Source organism: Hylobates moloch, unplaced genomic scaffold (assembly GCF_009828535.3).
Source record: "Hylobates moloch isolate HMO894 unplaced genomic scaffold, HMol_V3 SCAFFOLD_15, whole genome shotgun sequence".
Classification (NCBI taxonomy): domain Eukaryota; kingdom Metazoa; phylum Chordata; class Mammalia; order Primates; family Hylobatidae; genus Hylobates; species Hylobates moloch.
The window spans coordinates 87,818,667-87,833,723 of record NW_026652290.1 but is presented as its reverse complement, the minus strand read 5'-3'; the positions used below and the strand labels follow the sequence as shown (position 1 = coordinate 87,833,723).

The following is a 15,057-nucleotide window of genomic DNA, read 5'->3' as shown; positions in this document are numbered from 1 at the left end:
TGTGTAGATTTTTAAAAAATCACATAAATACTGTAGGAACATGAAGCCTTTTTAAAGACAACTGAGCTAAAATTTTTCAAAATATCTTAGTAAAATAAACAATGGCTTAAGAAAAATTAATCCTGTTATGATGATATATAAATGATTCTATTTTAAGCTAATATCTTAAAATCCTATTTACTTGTCATGAATGTTTTCTGGTGGGTCACAAAAAAAAAATTAAAAAACAATGAGCAGAATAGAAAGTACCCTCCCAAACTGGAATATGTGGAGCCCAGGAGAGGGTCTCATTTGGGCTTGCTGTTGAAGAGTTTTCCTGCCCTAGGTGGCATGATGGACTAGCAAATCCATAACAAGGCAAAATGCAAGTATATATAACTCGAGTTCACACGGCTCAAATGTCAAATCCAGTTAATCATGTTGTTAGCAAACATGAATACCTTCTACTTCTACTAGAAGGTATTTAAAGGCAAATGATTTACAGATACTAATTAAGAAAATGTAATGAGTCAAATCAGGTAGCACTGAAATATGGCTCAATAAAATTTGGGATGTATAAAATACACTGTTTTGAAATGTGAGCCTCAAACAGTTAAATACTTTCTTTTTTAAACTATGAAGTATTCATGATTAAGAAACTAGGTTCACCGGCCGCAGTGGCTCACGCCTGCAATCCCACCACTTTGGGAAACCGAGGTGGGCAGATCACAAGGTCAAGAGATCGAGACCATCCTGGCCAACACGGTGAAACTCCGTCTCTACTAAAAATACAAAAATTAGCCGGGCATGGTGATGCACGCCTGTAGTCCCAGCTACTTGGGAGGCTGAGGCAGGAGAATCGCTTGAACCAGGAGGCAGAGGTTGCAGTGAGTGGAGATTGTGCCACTGCACTCCAGCCTGGCGACAGGGCGAGACTCTGTCTAAAACAAAACAAAACAAAACAAAACAAAACAAAACAAAACAAAACAAAACAAAACACAAAACAAAACAAAACAAAACAAAACAAAACAAAACAAAACAAAACTAGCTAGGTTCTGGAATAGTCTCCAAAATGGGTAAACAAAGTTTTTGTTAATAATGCTAATGATAGTAATAACTGTTATTTAATGATAAGCCAAACTGAATAAATGACAACTCAGCCATCTGAGATTGAAATAAATGACTCATTTTCTTTAAGTAACTCTGTTTCCAATGAAAAACAAAACCTGCCAAAATGGGGACATTTTGCTACAAGGTAGTAGTATATCATTTAGGCTACAAAAACTGAATTTCTATGAACATAGTGGCATACTTAGAATGGTTTTACAGTCTAATAGTATTTTTACAAAATGCTAATAGTCGGATTAACTGTGACAATATGAAAACTGCCCTCAACTTCATCACCATTATCCTTGTGCAACATCTCCATGAGTATATTCTTTATTGCCGTTTCTACTACTAGTTAAAGCTGCCTGTGTGAAAAATGGGTTACTTTAACTGAAAGTTCAATACTGACACCTTACAGTGGCTGTTTCACAACTAGGTTTTACATCTAGACCACACTTAAAGCATTTTTCTTTAAAAAACAAAAAACAAACAAACAAAAAAGCAAGGATTCTCATACCTCCCCATCTTGAGTGGATGGCAAGGGTGATATAATTTATTTCAGAAATACTACATGGTATGTAAAAGAATTAGCCACAATTTATTTAGGTTTTAAATTACTTTTAAGGTCCCACTTAAAGAGACGTGGCTTTTTCTTAATGAGATCCTGAACTGACCTTGCATCTGGAAGTAGCTTGTAATATGTATATATGTTACCTGATTGTTTTAATGGCTTCTTCATCTCTTTCCACATCGAGATCAGATGGATCCAGGAAGAACATCTTATCTTCTGGGGGTGATGGCTCTTCTGTGTCATCCAAGCCCCGACTACTATCACTATTTATGTCATTATTGTCAATATCCATTGGTATATCTGTATCTGTTCCCAGACTGGAAGGTTCTGGGAAAATTTTAAATGAATTTCAGAGTTTTATATTAATAGAGGAAGTCTATTAAATATGAAAAAAGTCTTAAGGGTCTTAAAATGTAAGAAAATATCTTTATGAGTTAAGTATTTCTTTTTTTTTTTGAGATAGAGTTTCACTCTTGTCACCCAGGCTGGAGTGTGATCTTGGCTCATTGCAACCTCCACCTCTGGGTTCAAGCGATTCTCCAGCCTCAGCCTCCTGAGTAGCTGGGATTACAGGCGCCCACCACCACGCCCAGCTAATTTTTGTATCTTTAGTAGAGAAGGGGTTTCGCCATGTTGGCCAGGCTGGTCTCGAACTCCTGACCTCAGGGATCCACCCACTCTGGCCTCCCAAAGTGCTGGGATTACAGGCGTGAGCCACCGCGCCGGGCCTAAGATAAAATATTTCTTAAAGAAGATACAAAATACACAAATCATAAGGCACAAAGTTAATTAATTTGATTACATTAGAATTTTAAATTTCCACATGACAAAAGATACTATAAATGAAGATAAGCCACCACCATTATGGTCAACTGATTTTTGACAAGAGTATCAAGAAAATTCAACAGGCAAAAAATAGTCTTTTAAGTAAATGGTGCTAGGATAACTGTATATCTACATGCAAAAGAATGAAGATATAAATCATATATAAAAATTAACTCAAAGTGGATCACATAAAGTCTAAGAGCTAAAACTATAAAACTCATAGGAGAAAGCATGAGAGTAGATCTTTGTGACCTTGGTTAGGCAAAGCTTTCTTAATACACCAAAAAGATAAGTGACAACATAAATAAATAAATAAATAAATAAATAAATAAATAAATAAATAAATTGGATTTCATCAAAATACAAAACTTCTGTGCTACAAACAACACTTTACGAAGTGAAATGAAAGCCCATAGAATGGGAGAAAATAAATGCAAATCATATACCACATCTTGGACTAGTATCCAGGGTATTTAAAAATTCTTACAGCTCAATGAAAAATAGATAAGTAACTTAAATGGGCAAAGGATCTGAATAGGTGTTTTTTTCAAACAATATATAAAAATGGCGAATGAACACATGAAAAGATGCTCAATATTATTAGCCACCAGGGAAGTGCAAATGAAAACTACAATGAGATATCACTTTGCACTACCTAGGATGGTTCTAATCAACAAGATATACAGTAGCAAGTGGTGGTAGGGATGTAGAGAAATCAGAATCCTCATAAACTGCTAAGGTAAAATGGTGCATTTCTTTGATTACTAGTGAGTTTGAACATCTCACTAGTAATCAAATGCACATTAAGATAAATATAAATTGTGTCTCATATCCATTTGTTAAAAGGTAGAAAAGCACGAAAACACAAATACATGAAGTATAAATTTATAAAAGACTTTAGTCATAGACAAACTATACTAATTCAGATTAACTGAAAGAGAAAACCAATCATGCTCTGTCAGGGTGTTAATCAGTGCTATGGTCTGAATGTTTGTTCTCCTTAAAAATCTTAACTCCCAAGGCAAGGGTATTAGGTGGTGGTGGGTCTTTGGAAGGTGGTCTTTGGGATGGGTGCCCTTATAAAATATGCCCACAGCAGTTCCTTCTCCCATTCCACCATGTGAGAATGCAACTACAAGGTGCTATCAACCAGGAAATGGATCCCCCTCACCAGATACAGAATCTGCCAGTGCCTTGGACTTCCCAGTCTCCAGAACTATGAAAAATAAACTTTTGTTGTTTATATGCTACCTAGCCTATGGTATTTTGTTATAGCAGCACAAACAGACTAAGACAACCAACAACCATAGAAAACATGCCATGAGAGAAAATGTTAATTAAACTCTCCCAAAGAGAATTTTCATTCTTTTTATGCTTTTCCTTTCACAGAACTACTTACATAAAATTTTTACCAGTCATGTAAATTGTTAAAGGAAAATTATGCTGAAAGGTTAGAGTCCTTACTGCTTCCTTCCAAAAAAAGGTAACTGCCTTGCTTGGTATTATCTTGAAAAGAAAAAAAAAGACCCCAAAGAGAAAATGGACAACGATTATTTGACAGAGAAAGGGACAGTGAGGCAGTATGGTGTGTTCTAATCACTAGGGACTAAGGAACCAGACCATATGGGTTTAACTTCCAGCTCTGCCACCTATTGGCTATATTTCTGGGGCAAATTATTTCACGTATTTGTGCCTCAGTTTACTCATCTTTTTTTTTTTTTTTTTGGAGACAGAGTCTCGCTCTGTCGCCCAGGTTGGAGTGCAGTGGCGCAATCTCGGCTCACTGCAAGCTCTGCCTCCCGGGTTCACGCCATTCTCCTGCCTCAGCCTCTCCGAGTAGCTGGGACTACAGGCGCCCGCCACCACACCCGGCTAATTTTTTTTTGTATTTTTAGTAGAGACAGGGTTTCACCGTGGTCTCAATCTCCTAACCTCGTGATCTGCCCGCCTCGGCCTCCCAAAAGTGCTGGGATTACAAGCGTGAGCCACCGCGCCCGGCCTTACTCATCTCTTAGTACCTACCTCAAAGGGTTGTTCTTAGGTTGAAATGTCAATATATTTAAAGAGTCTAGAACAGTGCCTGGTATAGCAAGCAGTTAGTACATATTAGAACTATGAAAGAATAGTGACAAGAGCAGGGTTTTAAAACAAGTTATTTTATGTCTAAAAATGAAAGAGAATACGGAGTACCACTGGCTATATTAGACTACAAAGTAACAGGTGGCCAGAGGAAAGACGGGAAGGCATGATTACTAATAAATGTATACTGTCAGTGGTCTGTGTATTCTGTTTGATTATTAAATCAGAAGAAAATCTTTAGGAAACAAAATAAATTAGGAAAACAGAACCTTATCCAAAGATAATACACCAAAGAATCATGGACTTTTCTGATCTTTCACAAAAATTAAAAAAAAGAATTTTACCTCCATTGAAAGTAACTTCTCCAAGGCAGTCTCTTGGTACTTTTGATGCACAGCGTTTATGGCAGTTGAATTTGCAATCTAAAATGAAAATATTCAGTGTATTAATTTATGTAAAAGTCAAGCAGTATCAGATATGGTTAGACTTTCTTTAAATCACTCACAAACAGAATATTATTAGCACTGATGACATTAAAATAATAACCACCTACAAGTCATTTTAGCACCCCTCTGTACCCCCCCATCATTTTCTTCATTTGTATAATGAGACTAATACCATGTGTACAACACCGTGGAAATGTACTGGCAGCTCCATATTTCCTTCCCTTATCTCATATTCATCTTTCCACATCTCCCATGAGAGTTTCTCAAGCTGATTAAATTCCTATCCAACATATGTCAGATACATACTTTCAATTCCTAAGAATCAGGACCTAATATATATGCAGGAAAGAGACTGAGATCCAACAAACATTTATGAGGAACCTAATAAGGGCTTTCACATACAACCCTGTGAGGAAGGACTGAGTTTCTCTAGCACAAGGCCTCCCACTTGTACATAATGGTTCTCTTCAGCCTAAAACAAACCTCAGAGTTGATAGCATTGCAGATCAGTGTCAGGTACAATCTGTCCAAAATTACTGTATAACACAGGGGTTCTCAAACTGTGGTCCCAGATCAGCTTCATTAGGAAACTTGTTAGAAATGCGAATTCTTGCGCCTTATCCCAGACCTACTATATCAGCAACTCTTAGTGGGTGGGAGGGTAGGGCTAAGCTCTGTAAGTCATACTAAAGTTGAGACCCACTGGTCTAACTATGTCTAATACCACCTTTGAAATGCATCTACGAGTAATAACTGGGTAAAAATAACTTTAAGTCCTGACTTAGAATGTTTTTGTAACCCTTGTGAGTCAAGAAAATCCTGGGTATCATGCCAACAGCACAGGCTAAAGATCATTATATGACATAAGCCCCATGAAATGTATAATTTGGTAGAGAATAAAATTTACATTATCTAAAACACTATCCTTGTTAAGACAGGCCCTAGGGAAAATTCATGTGATATTAATATTATTATCTTGCACTATCTCTTAAACAATAGATTTGTGTTTTATCTCATGAAGTTTGCAAATTGTGAAAACGACAAGGTTTCCATTTTCCCTCTGAAACTCAGGCTGGGTGCAGCGGCTCACGCCTGTTAATTCCAGCACTTTGGGAGGCCAAGGCAGGTGGATCACTTGAAGCCAGGAGTTTGACACCAGCCTGGCCAACATGGCAAAACCCTGTCTCTACAAAAAAAAATACAAAAATAAGATGGGTGTGGCAGCACCACAGCACTCCAGCCTGGGAGACAGAGCAAGACTCTGTCAAAAAAAAAAAAAAAAAAAAAAAAAAAAAATTCAGAGCCGAATTTGTGGACTACCCACAAGTATGTAGGTTTGAATGGCAGGCAGGCAGTTTTAGTTCTCTATGTCCTTACCCATGTTTTTATTAATTTGCTTATGCTCTCTTATATTTTACATATGCTTTTAAGCTACCTTGAAGTTTTTACACATCAAAGTAGAAAATAAAGACAAACAGATTAATGAATTCTTGGAATTGTGTATTTTCTCAAATGATCCAGTATAATGGTTTTATTTTAACAAAATCATTTTTCTTTCATAGACTGACAAATGAAAATATTTTTATTTTTTAAGTATCTTAATTCATACTATTAAAATAGGGAAATCACTGAATTATAATTATTTTAATAAACGAAATAGCTTAGCTATATTGAAATAAAACCTACCATTTTCTGAACCAATATAAGCATAAAAGAATCTTCTTCCAGAACCCTAAAAAGTTGAATAACCCAGTAGCAGAATTAACAGGTTTATGTAAAAATTCATTCGTATTTATTTTAGTTCCTCTACAAAATACTATACTTTTGTGCATATGGTTTAAGAATGTTTCTGTTCTGCTTAGCAGAGCAGGAATATTAACTACCTTCATTAAGATTATTTGTTGGCTAGAATTTGTACATCTGTTACTAATGTTCCTTCCCAAAACATTTCTCAGTGGCTGCTTGCCAATACATTTTTAGGTTGATATTTTAAAGTATTAACTTATGTAGTAACTCATACTCAAAGCAAGCTGTTGAAATAAAATTTCATCATGTTATAATGCCTAATAGTTATCAAATACCTGACAACAAATGTATAACCTATTCCCCATTTGATGTTCTTGTGTGCTGTCATACACTGTCAAGAAAAGCTTTCTTTTCTTTTTTTTTTAATTATACTTTAAGTTTTAGGGTACATGTGCACAACGTGCAGGTTAGTTACATATGTATACATGTGCCATGTTGGTGTGCTGCACCCATTAACTTGTCATTTAACATTAGGTATATCTCCTAATGCTATCCCTCCCCCCTCAGAAAAGCTTTATTTTCTTACATGCTTAAGCTTATATACAATTATCTTACTCTGTCTTGTAAGCAAGAATTTCTTGTTACAAAACCCTCAACCCTAATGTTTTATTTAGATCACTTGATAATTCAATTCCACAAATACTTCTACTATATAAAAAGTACAATACCAAGAACTGCTAATTACATGAAAAAAGTATACAAGATTATAGTTAGACTACTTATATCCTATCCTGGCTCAATGACTAATAATCTAAGACATTTACATTCTATTTTAGTTTTCACTCTACTGTGAAATGTTTCTACTGTACAGCATTGCTGAGAAGATATGAGACAAAAAGATAAAATCATCTTTAAAAAGCATAAAAGCATTATATAACTATAAGCAAATAATTATTCCAGTATGCTATTAAAAACTTGTTTCATGAAGAAATGTTTTGAGAATACTGTAATAGTGTGCTGGGTTAGTATCCAAATACAGGTGGGTCCCTATCATAATTTCAGTAGCTTTTATTACATCCTACCTATTTCAGTGTGATTATTCTTGGGAATGACAGTTTTTGTACAAATTCTCCTAACTACATACTTAAAAACAAAACAAAACAAAAAAACCAAAACTCTTGCAGTATGCTTATGTGTGTGTGTAATAAATATTTAATGAAAAGAGGAAAGCGTTATTTTTATTTTGTTTAGTGTCTGGCTCTGGAATCAAAAAGACACAAAACCCCAAGTATCAGCTTTGCTGCCTACTAGCTATTCTTATTGGGAAGTGATAAGCATACAAGTGAAGAAGCCACCCTCAGAGATCCACATTCTAGTTTTTCTGTTTACTAGCTACATGATCTTAAGCAAGTTACCTAATCTATGTCTATAAAATGAAAAATGACTCCTATTATTACTGACTCCTATTATTACTGACTCCTATTACTAGTACTCCTATTACTATTAGTAGTTAATAGTAATAGTAATGCCTATTACTACTAGTATACTAACAAAAGCATAATTCACATATAATTGCTTTGAAGACTGAGCATGTAAAGTTTTGTTTACTGTTTTACTATAGTGCCTGGCACATAATAACACACACTGCAGATAGTAGTAATAGTAGTTTACACACAATTATATTTTGTTTATATTTCTCTTTCCTTTATATAAGTTAACAATTATTAAAATAATTTCCTTGGCTAATGCTTCTGAAATATAAATATTTGAAGCCTATACATAATAACAAAAACAGACATAAATTTTAGTTAGGGAAAACACCTAATCCTACCTTTACACTGCATTCCTTGGCGAAAGAGGCCTTTCAGTAACCGCTTGCAGTACTGACATATCGTGGGACGGGTGTAAGAGTGAACAGCAAATGTGTGTGGAACTTTCACTCTGCACATTACCATCTTTTCCATCCAGATTGGGCGACCACTCCAAGAAGGAATTCTCTTACTTGGTTCCTGGTGGACATGTGACTAAAACATAAGTAATTTTCATAAGTGTAAGTCAATATTAAAAACACAGCAGTGGGAGCAGAGCTTAACCACAAGAATCATTTATTTCAAACACTAAAGCCAAAAAACTCTAAAAATGTTGTTCTCAGCAGTTTCCTTTGCGATGTTTAATTTACCAATCTTTGAGAAAAATGCAGATTCTTTTTGCTAATATTTATGCTTAAAAAAAAATCTAAGATATGTTAATTCTCAGGTACATATTCACGGATTATTATTTGCCAGGCACATTTCAGCACTTTACAAATCAAACACACAAACTTTAAAACAAATAAATGAAGAAAGTATTATTGCTGCTCATTTTGCATTACTGAATGTGACATCTGAATATATTTTGAAACACATTTTAGATTTTCAAATTTATCTTAATACTAAAATATGTACATACATTTTAAGTCTAATTAATAATGATAAACAAAGGCAGATACAAAACTAATTAAAACAATAGTTTCAGTAATTCAGCTTTAAGAAGAAGTAAACTTTATTTACCCATTTTGGAGACTATTCCAGAACCTAGCTAGTTGGTTTTCCGCCTGGTCTTCCGGCCAGGAGTGGTGGCTCACGCCTGTAATCCCAACACTTTGGGAGGCCGAGGTGGGCGGATCACCTGAGGTTGGGAGTTCAAGACCAGCCTGGCCAACATGGAGAAACCCCATCTCTAATAAAAATACAAAATTAGCCAGGCGTGGTGGCGCATGCCTGTAATCCCAGCTACTCGGGAGGCTGAGGCAGGAGAATCGTTTGAACCTAGGAGGCGGAGGTTGCGGTAAGCCGAGATCATGCCATCATGCAACAAGAGCGAAACTCCATCTCAAAAAAAAAGAAAAAAAAAAAAGAAAAAAAGAAAAAGAAAAAGAAAAATACCTGCCTACACTATCAATCTGAGGCATTTTATAGTGCTCTTCTCCAACCAGTTGTTTTGTCCTTTTCTTCCCTTTTTTTTTCTTTTTTCTCCTCCCCTTACTTCTCCCTTGCACTTCCCTGTCTCTTGTTTTTTTCTGACTTCTTTTCCTTCCCTTGGTTGAACATATTAATGTAGAATTACCCAACTTCTCTGAGTTACAAACATTACTAGTTATAGAAGGCATCTGAAAGATCTCAGGACATCAGTTCTGGCAGTGAGGATGCAAGCAGGTACAGCAAAATCTGTTAATATAGCTAGATGGTAGTTGAGTATTAGGATTTTGTGCTTACTTGGATTATGTTTTATTCAATTTTGTGTCCCTAGTATATAATAGGGCCTGGCATACAATAATCGGTGAATGTGTGTTGAATGAATGGAACGAGCCACATTGAACTGGGTGATCTATAATTTAGTTTGATTATTCCCTTCATATAGAAAGGGTCATAGTTACCAAAATCTACTCACCCCTCAGGTTACAAAAATTTTTAATTCATGCCTTCTTTAGTTTTGCTTTTTGTTCACCCAGTAGAAAAACCCAAACAATTGGAAAATAAAGTTCTTCTTTTTGAGACTATGCTTGAACTGACTAAAGTAAACCTTGAAAGCCCTTCCATGCTACAAGTTCTACTTGTTTAAAAATACTCTGAACAATCTAACCAATTCAGACATGTAACTGCACTTCTTATACTTCTCTAAGGAGCTTTCATGTTCAAGATAAAATATAAACTAATGAAAAATGTAACACCTTATCCACTTGCTCTGTCCTTCTGCTATTTCCTAATCTAGTAATACTCAACTGGGCATAGGTGGCATAACAGCATCATTTGTGGGGCTCTTGACATACCTCTATTCTACTGTCCTCATTCCTAGGTAAGTTCTCTGTGCAGTTCAGTGTATAAGATGCACTAACTTTTTCCTACCAGTCTTTTCCAGGCTCTTCTGTAGGTTTATACCAACCACTCATTTTCAGTCCTTTATGCCACAGCACTCTTTTTATCCTTTAAAAATCTCACACTAGGGCTAAGTAATAAGAGAAGATGGAATTTTTGTGAAAGGATTTCAAAAACTTTTACTCTGGTGTCTCAACTTAGCAAAATATTATGACCACAGTACCAAGACAAGGCCTTGATTTTGCCATTAATTTACAGAACATCAGAGAAGTTACAGAAAAAACTAAATAATAAGATTACAACCTACGGATGGAAGTCATTTCAAATACCATCAAATGTACAATAGAGTTATTTTTTTTTTCCTGGATCTACTGCCTTTGCCCTTGAGAGGTACACTGTATTAGGAAAAAACATCACTGATTTATTAATAATGACATCTGGGTTTAATTCCACTATTTCTTACTAATTTGCTCTCTGACTTCACACAAGTCACTTAACTGCTCTGTGTCTCAACTGTCTCATCTGTATACAGATCTGCAGATAGCGGTGCCTCATGCCTGTAATCCCAGAACTTTGGGAGGCCGAGGCGGGCAGATCACGAGGTCAGGAATTCAAGACCAGCCTGGCCAACATGGTGAAACCCCGTCTCTACTAAAAATACAAAAATTAGCTGAGTGTAGTGGCACGCATCTGTAATCCCAGCTACTTGGGAGGCTGAGGCAGGAGAATCGCTTGAAACCGGGAGACGGAGGTTGCAGTGAGCAGAGATCGTGCCCCTGCACTCCAGCCTGGGCGACAGAGCAAGACTCCATCTCAAAAAAAAACAAAAATTAAAAAAAAAAAAAAAAATGGAGACCAGGAGCCAGGATACTGGCTAGAAGGCTAAAGCAGTGGTACAAGCCATAATAGCATCCCAAGGTGTACAAAATGCAATTCATTACTACCGGTAAGTCCTGTCTCCATTACTACATTTTATGTTTCTTAAGTGTAGGAACATTACCATTCTTTAGCATATAAATTATGTTCTAGAGTTATGTCATACACCCTGTAGAAACATAGAGAACAACTACTACTAAAACGTCTATTACCTTAGAATACGTACCTCTTCACTGGGAAGGGCTACATATTCAGGCTGTAGGGGTCTTGGAACTGAGAGGCCGGGTCCTGGTAAAGATACATTTGACAGACGTCTCTTTCTTACTCCACTACAGTTATTTGGAATCTTGAAGGCACATCGTTTATGGTAATTTAATCCACAGCCTAAACGTATTTTACAAGGTAAAATGTAAGATTTTAAAAAAACTTTACTATTTAAGTGTGATACATAAAAACCACTGCTTCTTTTATTTAACATATTTTCTGTTAGCCATATCCACCCTAATTAAGAACCCTGACGGCAGACTAAGTGGTAGCTAATGAATTCGAGAAGAAAAGGAAATGTGTAAAAAGGATAAGTCAGCTATAGCAGTGGTTCTTGAAGTGTGGTCCCTAAGGCAACCACCTGGAAATTTGTTAGAAATGTAAATTACAAGGCTCCACCCCAGATCTACTGAGTTAGAAACTACGGGGATGAGGCCCAGCAAAGTGTGTTTTACGATGCACGGTACAGTTTGAGAACCACTGCCTTAAAGCACTAGTTAGTTAGCAAACTACGGCCTCTGTACCAAATTCCTGCTGTGACATGAAAATTTTATGAAACTCAAATTTCAATGTTCCTAAATAAAGTTTTATTGGAACACAACCATATCTATTTGTTTACATATTGTCTATGATTGGTTTCATACTGTAATAGCAGAGTTAAATCATGACAGAGACCATATGGCCAACAAAGTCCAAAACATTTACTCTCTGTCCCTTTCCAGGAAAAGTTTATTGACCCTCCACCTTAGAAGACTGTTTCTTCATCAGAAATGTGCACCTATGTCCTACTCTTAGCAATTCTAATTCAGAACAAATCTGACAATTTAGTTGTATGTAAGAGACAACTTTTTTTTTTTTTTTGAGACGGAATTTCGCTCTTTCACCCAGGCTGGAGCACAATGGTGCAATCTCGGCTCACTGCAACCTCCGTCTCCCAGGTTCAAGTGATACTCCTGCCTCAGCCTCCCGAGTAGCTGGGATTACAGTCACCCGCCACCACGCCCGGCTAAGTTTTTGTATCTTTAGTAGAGACAGGGTTTCGTCATGTTGGCAAGGCTGGTCTCAAACTCCTGACCTCAGGTGATCCACCCGCCTCAGCATCCCAAAGTGCTAGGATTACAGGCGTGAGCCACTGCGCCTGGCCAAGAAAACTTTTTAAAAACAAAAAACAACATGAATATTTATGGAGCCATTACTTTGTACTAAATATTTAACCCCATTACCTGATTTAACCATTTACTCTTTACAAAACCAGTGGGGCAGAATGTATTTTACAGAGAAATTAATCTTAAGAGGTTTAGTAATTTGCCCAAGAATATGAAGTAGGTGGCAGAGATAGAATGAGAGTCCTGATCTCTTCAATTCTAAATCCTCATTACCACCCTAGTCAACAGCTCATCATCTTGCTTTTTCACTGATAATAAAAAATGCAAATATGGAATCTTATTTCAAATGACCACAAAAATTTTAGATCACATACCTTCACATTTCAGTCCCTGACGTACCAGTCCCCAGAGCATCTCACCACAGTAATCACAGAAAGTAGGAGCTTTGTAAGAATGTACATAGAGAGTATGTGGACGAATCTGGAAGTCTTCTACTGTGGCTAAAGCTTTAAAAAAGAAAAGTATTAAAATATACCTTGTATTTGTAACTGCGATGAGATTAAGAATGCTCACACATTCGCTTATGTCAAAGTACACAGAAACATTTTTTCTCTGAAAGTTTCACAGGACCATAAAAGTAAATTATTTAATATTGTGATTTCAAACTCTAGTTTAGGAAGTCCATTTACTTCTAATCATTTGAGCTCCAGAAGCGGGTCGTAGGTTACTTATTTGGAACTCCAACAGCATTTTCTCATAATGACAAGATTACAAATAGACATTAGGTCTACTTTAACCAATTAAAAATGCTTAACTTACACAGTGGGAAATAGAACACTAAAGTAAAAAGTACTATGGAACTTAACTTCAATTTACGGAACCGTTTCTGTGGAAAAAGATAGAGTCCTAACTTAGGATCCCAGGATATACTTGTCTGTTTGTTCTCCACAGTCCTAGTGGATAAGAGAAAGAAACTCCATTCCCCTTAGTGAACATCGGGACGGTAGACCCAAGGAACTTCCTCTCACCTCAACCTGCAAGTAGTCTGATGGGGTCCAGAGTAGAGAAGGAAGAGATGTGAGCAGGACTTCCAGATGAGACAGGGAGTGAAACTCGTCAGGAATGAAGAGGAAGGCAAGGATTGGGAAACACAGAGATGGTTTGGGGTTGTTGTATAGAAGATGAATGATCAGTGTAGCAGGGAGTGAGATGAATGAGAGAATCAGAAATATAAGATGAGAGGAGTGGGGACTAATAAGGACAGAGAGGATCTCAAGAAAAGGCTCAAAGGTGAATTTGAGAAAAGGGAACTTGGTAGCAGGGTTCTGACCCATGGCTGGCCAGCTTGTTTCCTTTCTTCCATCAGTTCTCCTACTTGCCAAACAAAAATTACTGCAGACCTATGTGCATTATTATGGCATTCATTCTTCCTTTTCACTCCTTATTATCTTGCTCACATTGCTGCTGGATGAGATGGCAAACACTGGGAATTAAAAAACAACGTATGGCAAGAATGGGTGAGGTCAAAAAGTGAAAGGTAGAAAAAAGCCCAGTGGGACAAAAAGGGAAAGAGCATTTTTTATTTTAAAGCCACAGAAATAACCAGCATTGTAATTTCCTCTTCCATATCTTCATTACTTCTTTTTTTCCTGATTCTCTTTTCTAAACCCCAATTTTCTTCTTTTATGCTCTTTACAGAAATGGGGGTGGAGGAAGGGGAAAAAACAGAATTTCAGTGCACCTGTTTTATTTCTTCGACTCAGAGAAGAGTATATTTCTTTCAGACCAAATAATTTCCTAAGCTTAGTAACATTCATGTAATTCAGTTTATTTTCCTATCCTGATTTTTTCCTTTTTTTTTTTTTTTTTGAGACAGAGTCTCACTCTGTCGCCTAGGCTGGAGTGCAGTGGCGTGATCTTGGCTCACTGCAAGCTCCACCTCCCAGGTTCATGCCATTCTCCTGCCTGAGCCTCCCAAGGAGCTGGGACTAGGCGCCCGCCACCACGCCTGGCCAATTTTTTTTTGTATTTTTAGTACAGACGGGGTTTCACCTTGTTAGCCAGGATGGTCTCGATCTCCTGACCTCGTGATCCGCCCACCTCGGCCTCCCACAGTGCTGGGATTACAGGTGTGAGCCACCGCACCGGCACCGTACCGGGCCTTTCTTTTTTTTTTTTTAAAGAGACGAGTCTCGCTCTGTTGT

At 36.9% G+C, this 15,057-nt stretch overlaps 1 protein-coding gene across 8 annotated transcripts in view; it reads right to left on the bottom strand.

The window, feature by feature from the left end:
- The window catches only part of PRKD3 (protein kinase D3), a 71,865-nt gene that overhangs the window by 24,983 nt on the left and 31,825 nt on the right, over positions 1-15,057 (bottom strand). For all 8 annotated transcript variants that reach the window (XM_032178258.2, XM_032178260.2, XM_058428810.1 and 5 more), the window contains 5 exons: positions 13,228-13,359; positions 11,710-11,867; positions 8,585-8,777; positions 4,906-4,983; positions 1,801-1,984 (listed from right to left, as the gene is read on the bottom strand). In XM_032178258.2, coding sequence (XP_032034149.1) covers positions 1,801-1,984; positions 4,906-4,983; positions 8,585-8,777; positions 11,710-11,867; positions 13,228-13,359 — 745 coding nt within the window. The remainder of the gene's footprint in view (positions 1-1,800; positions 1,985-4,905; positions 4,984-8,584; positions 8,778-11,709; positions 11,868-13,227; positions 13,360-15,057) is intronic.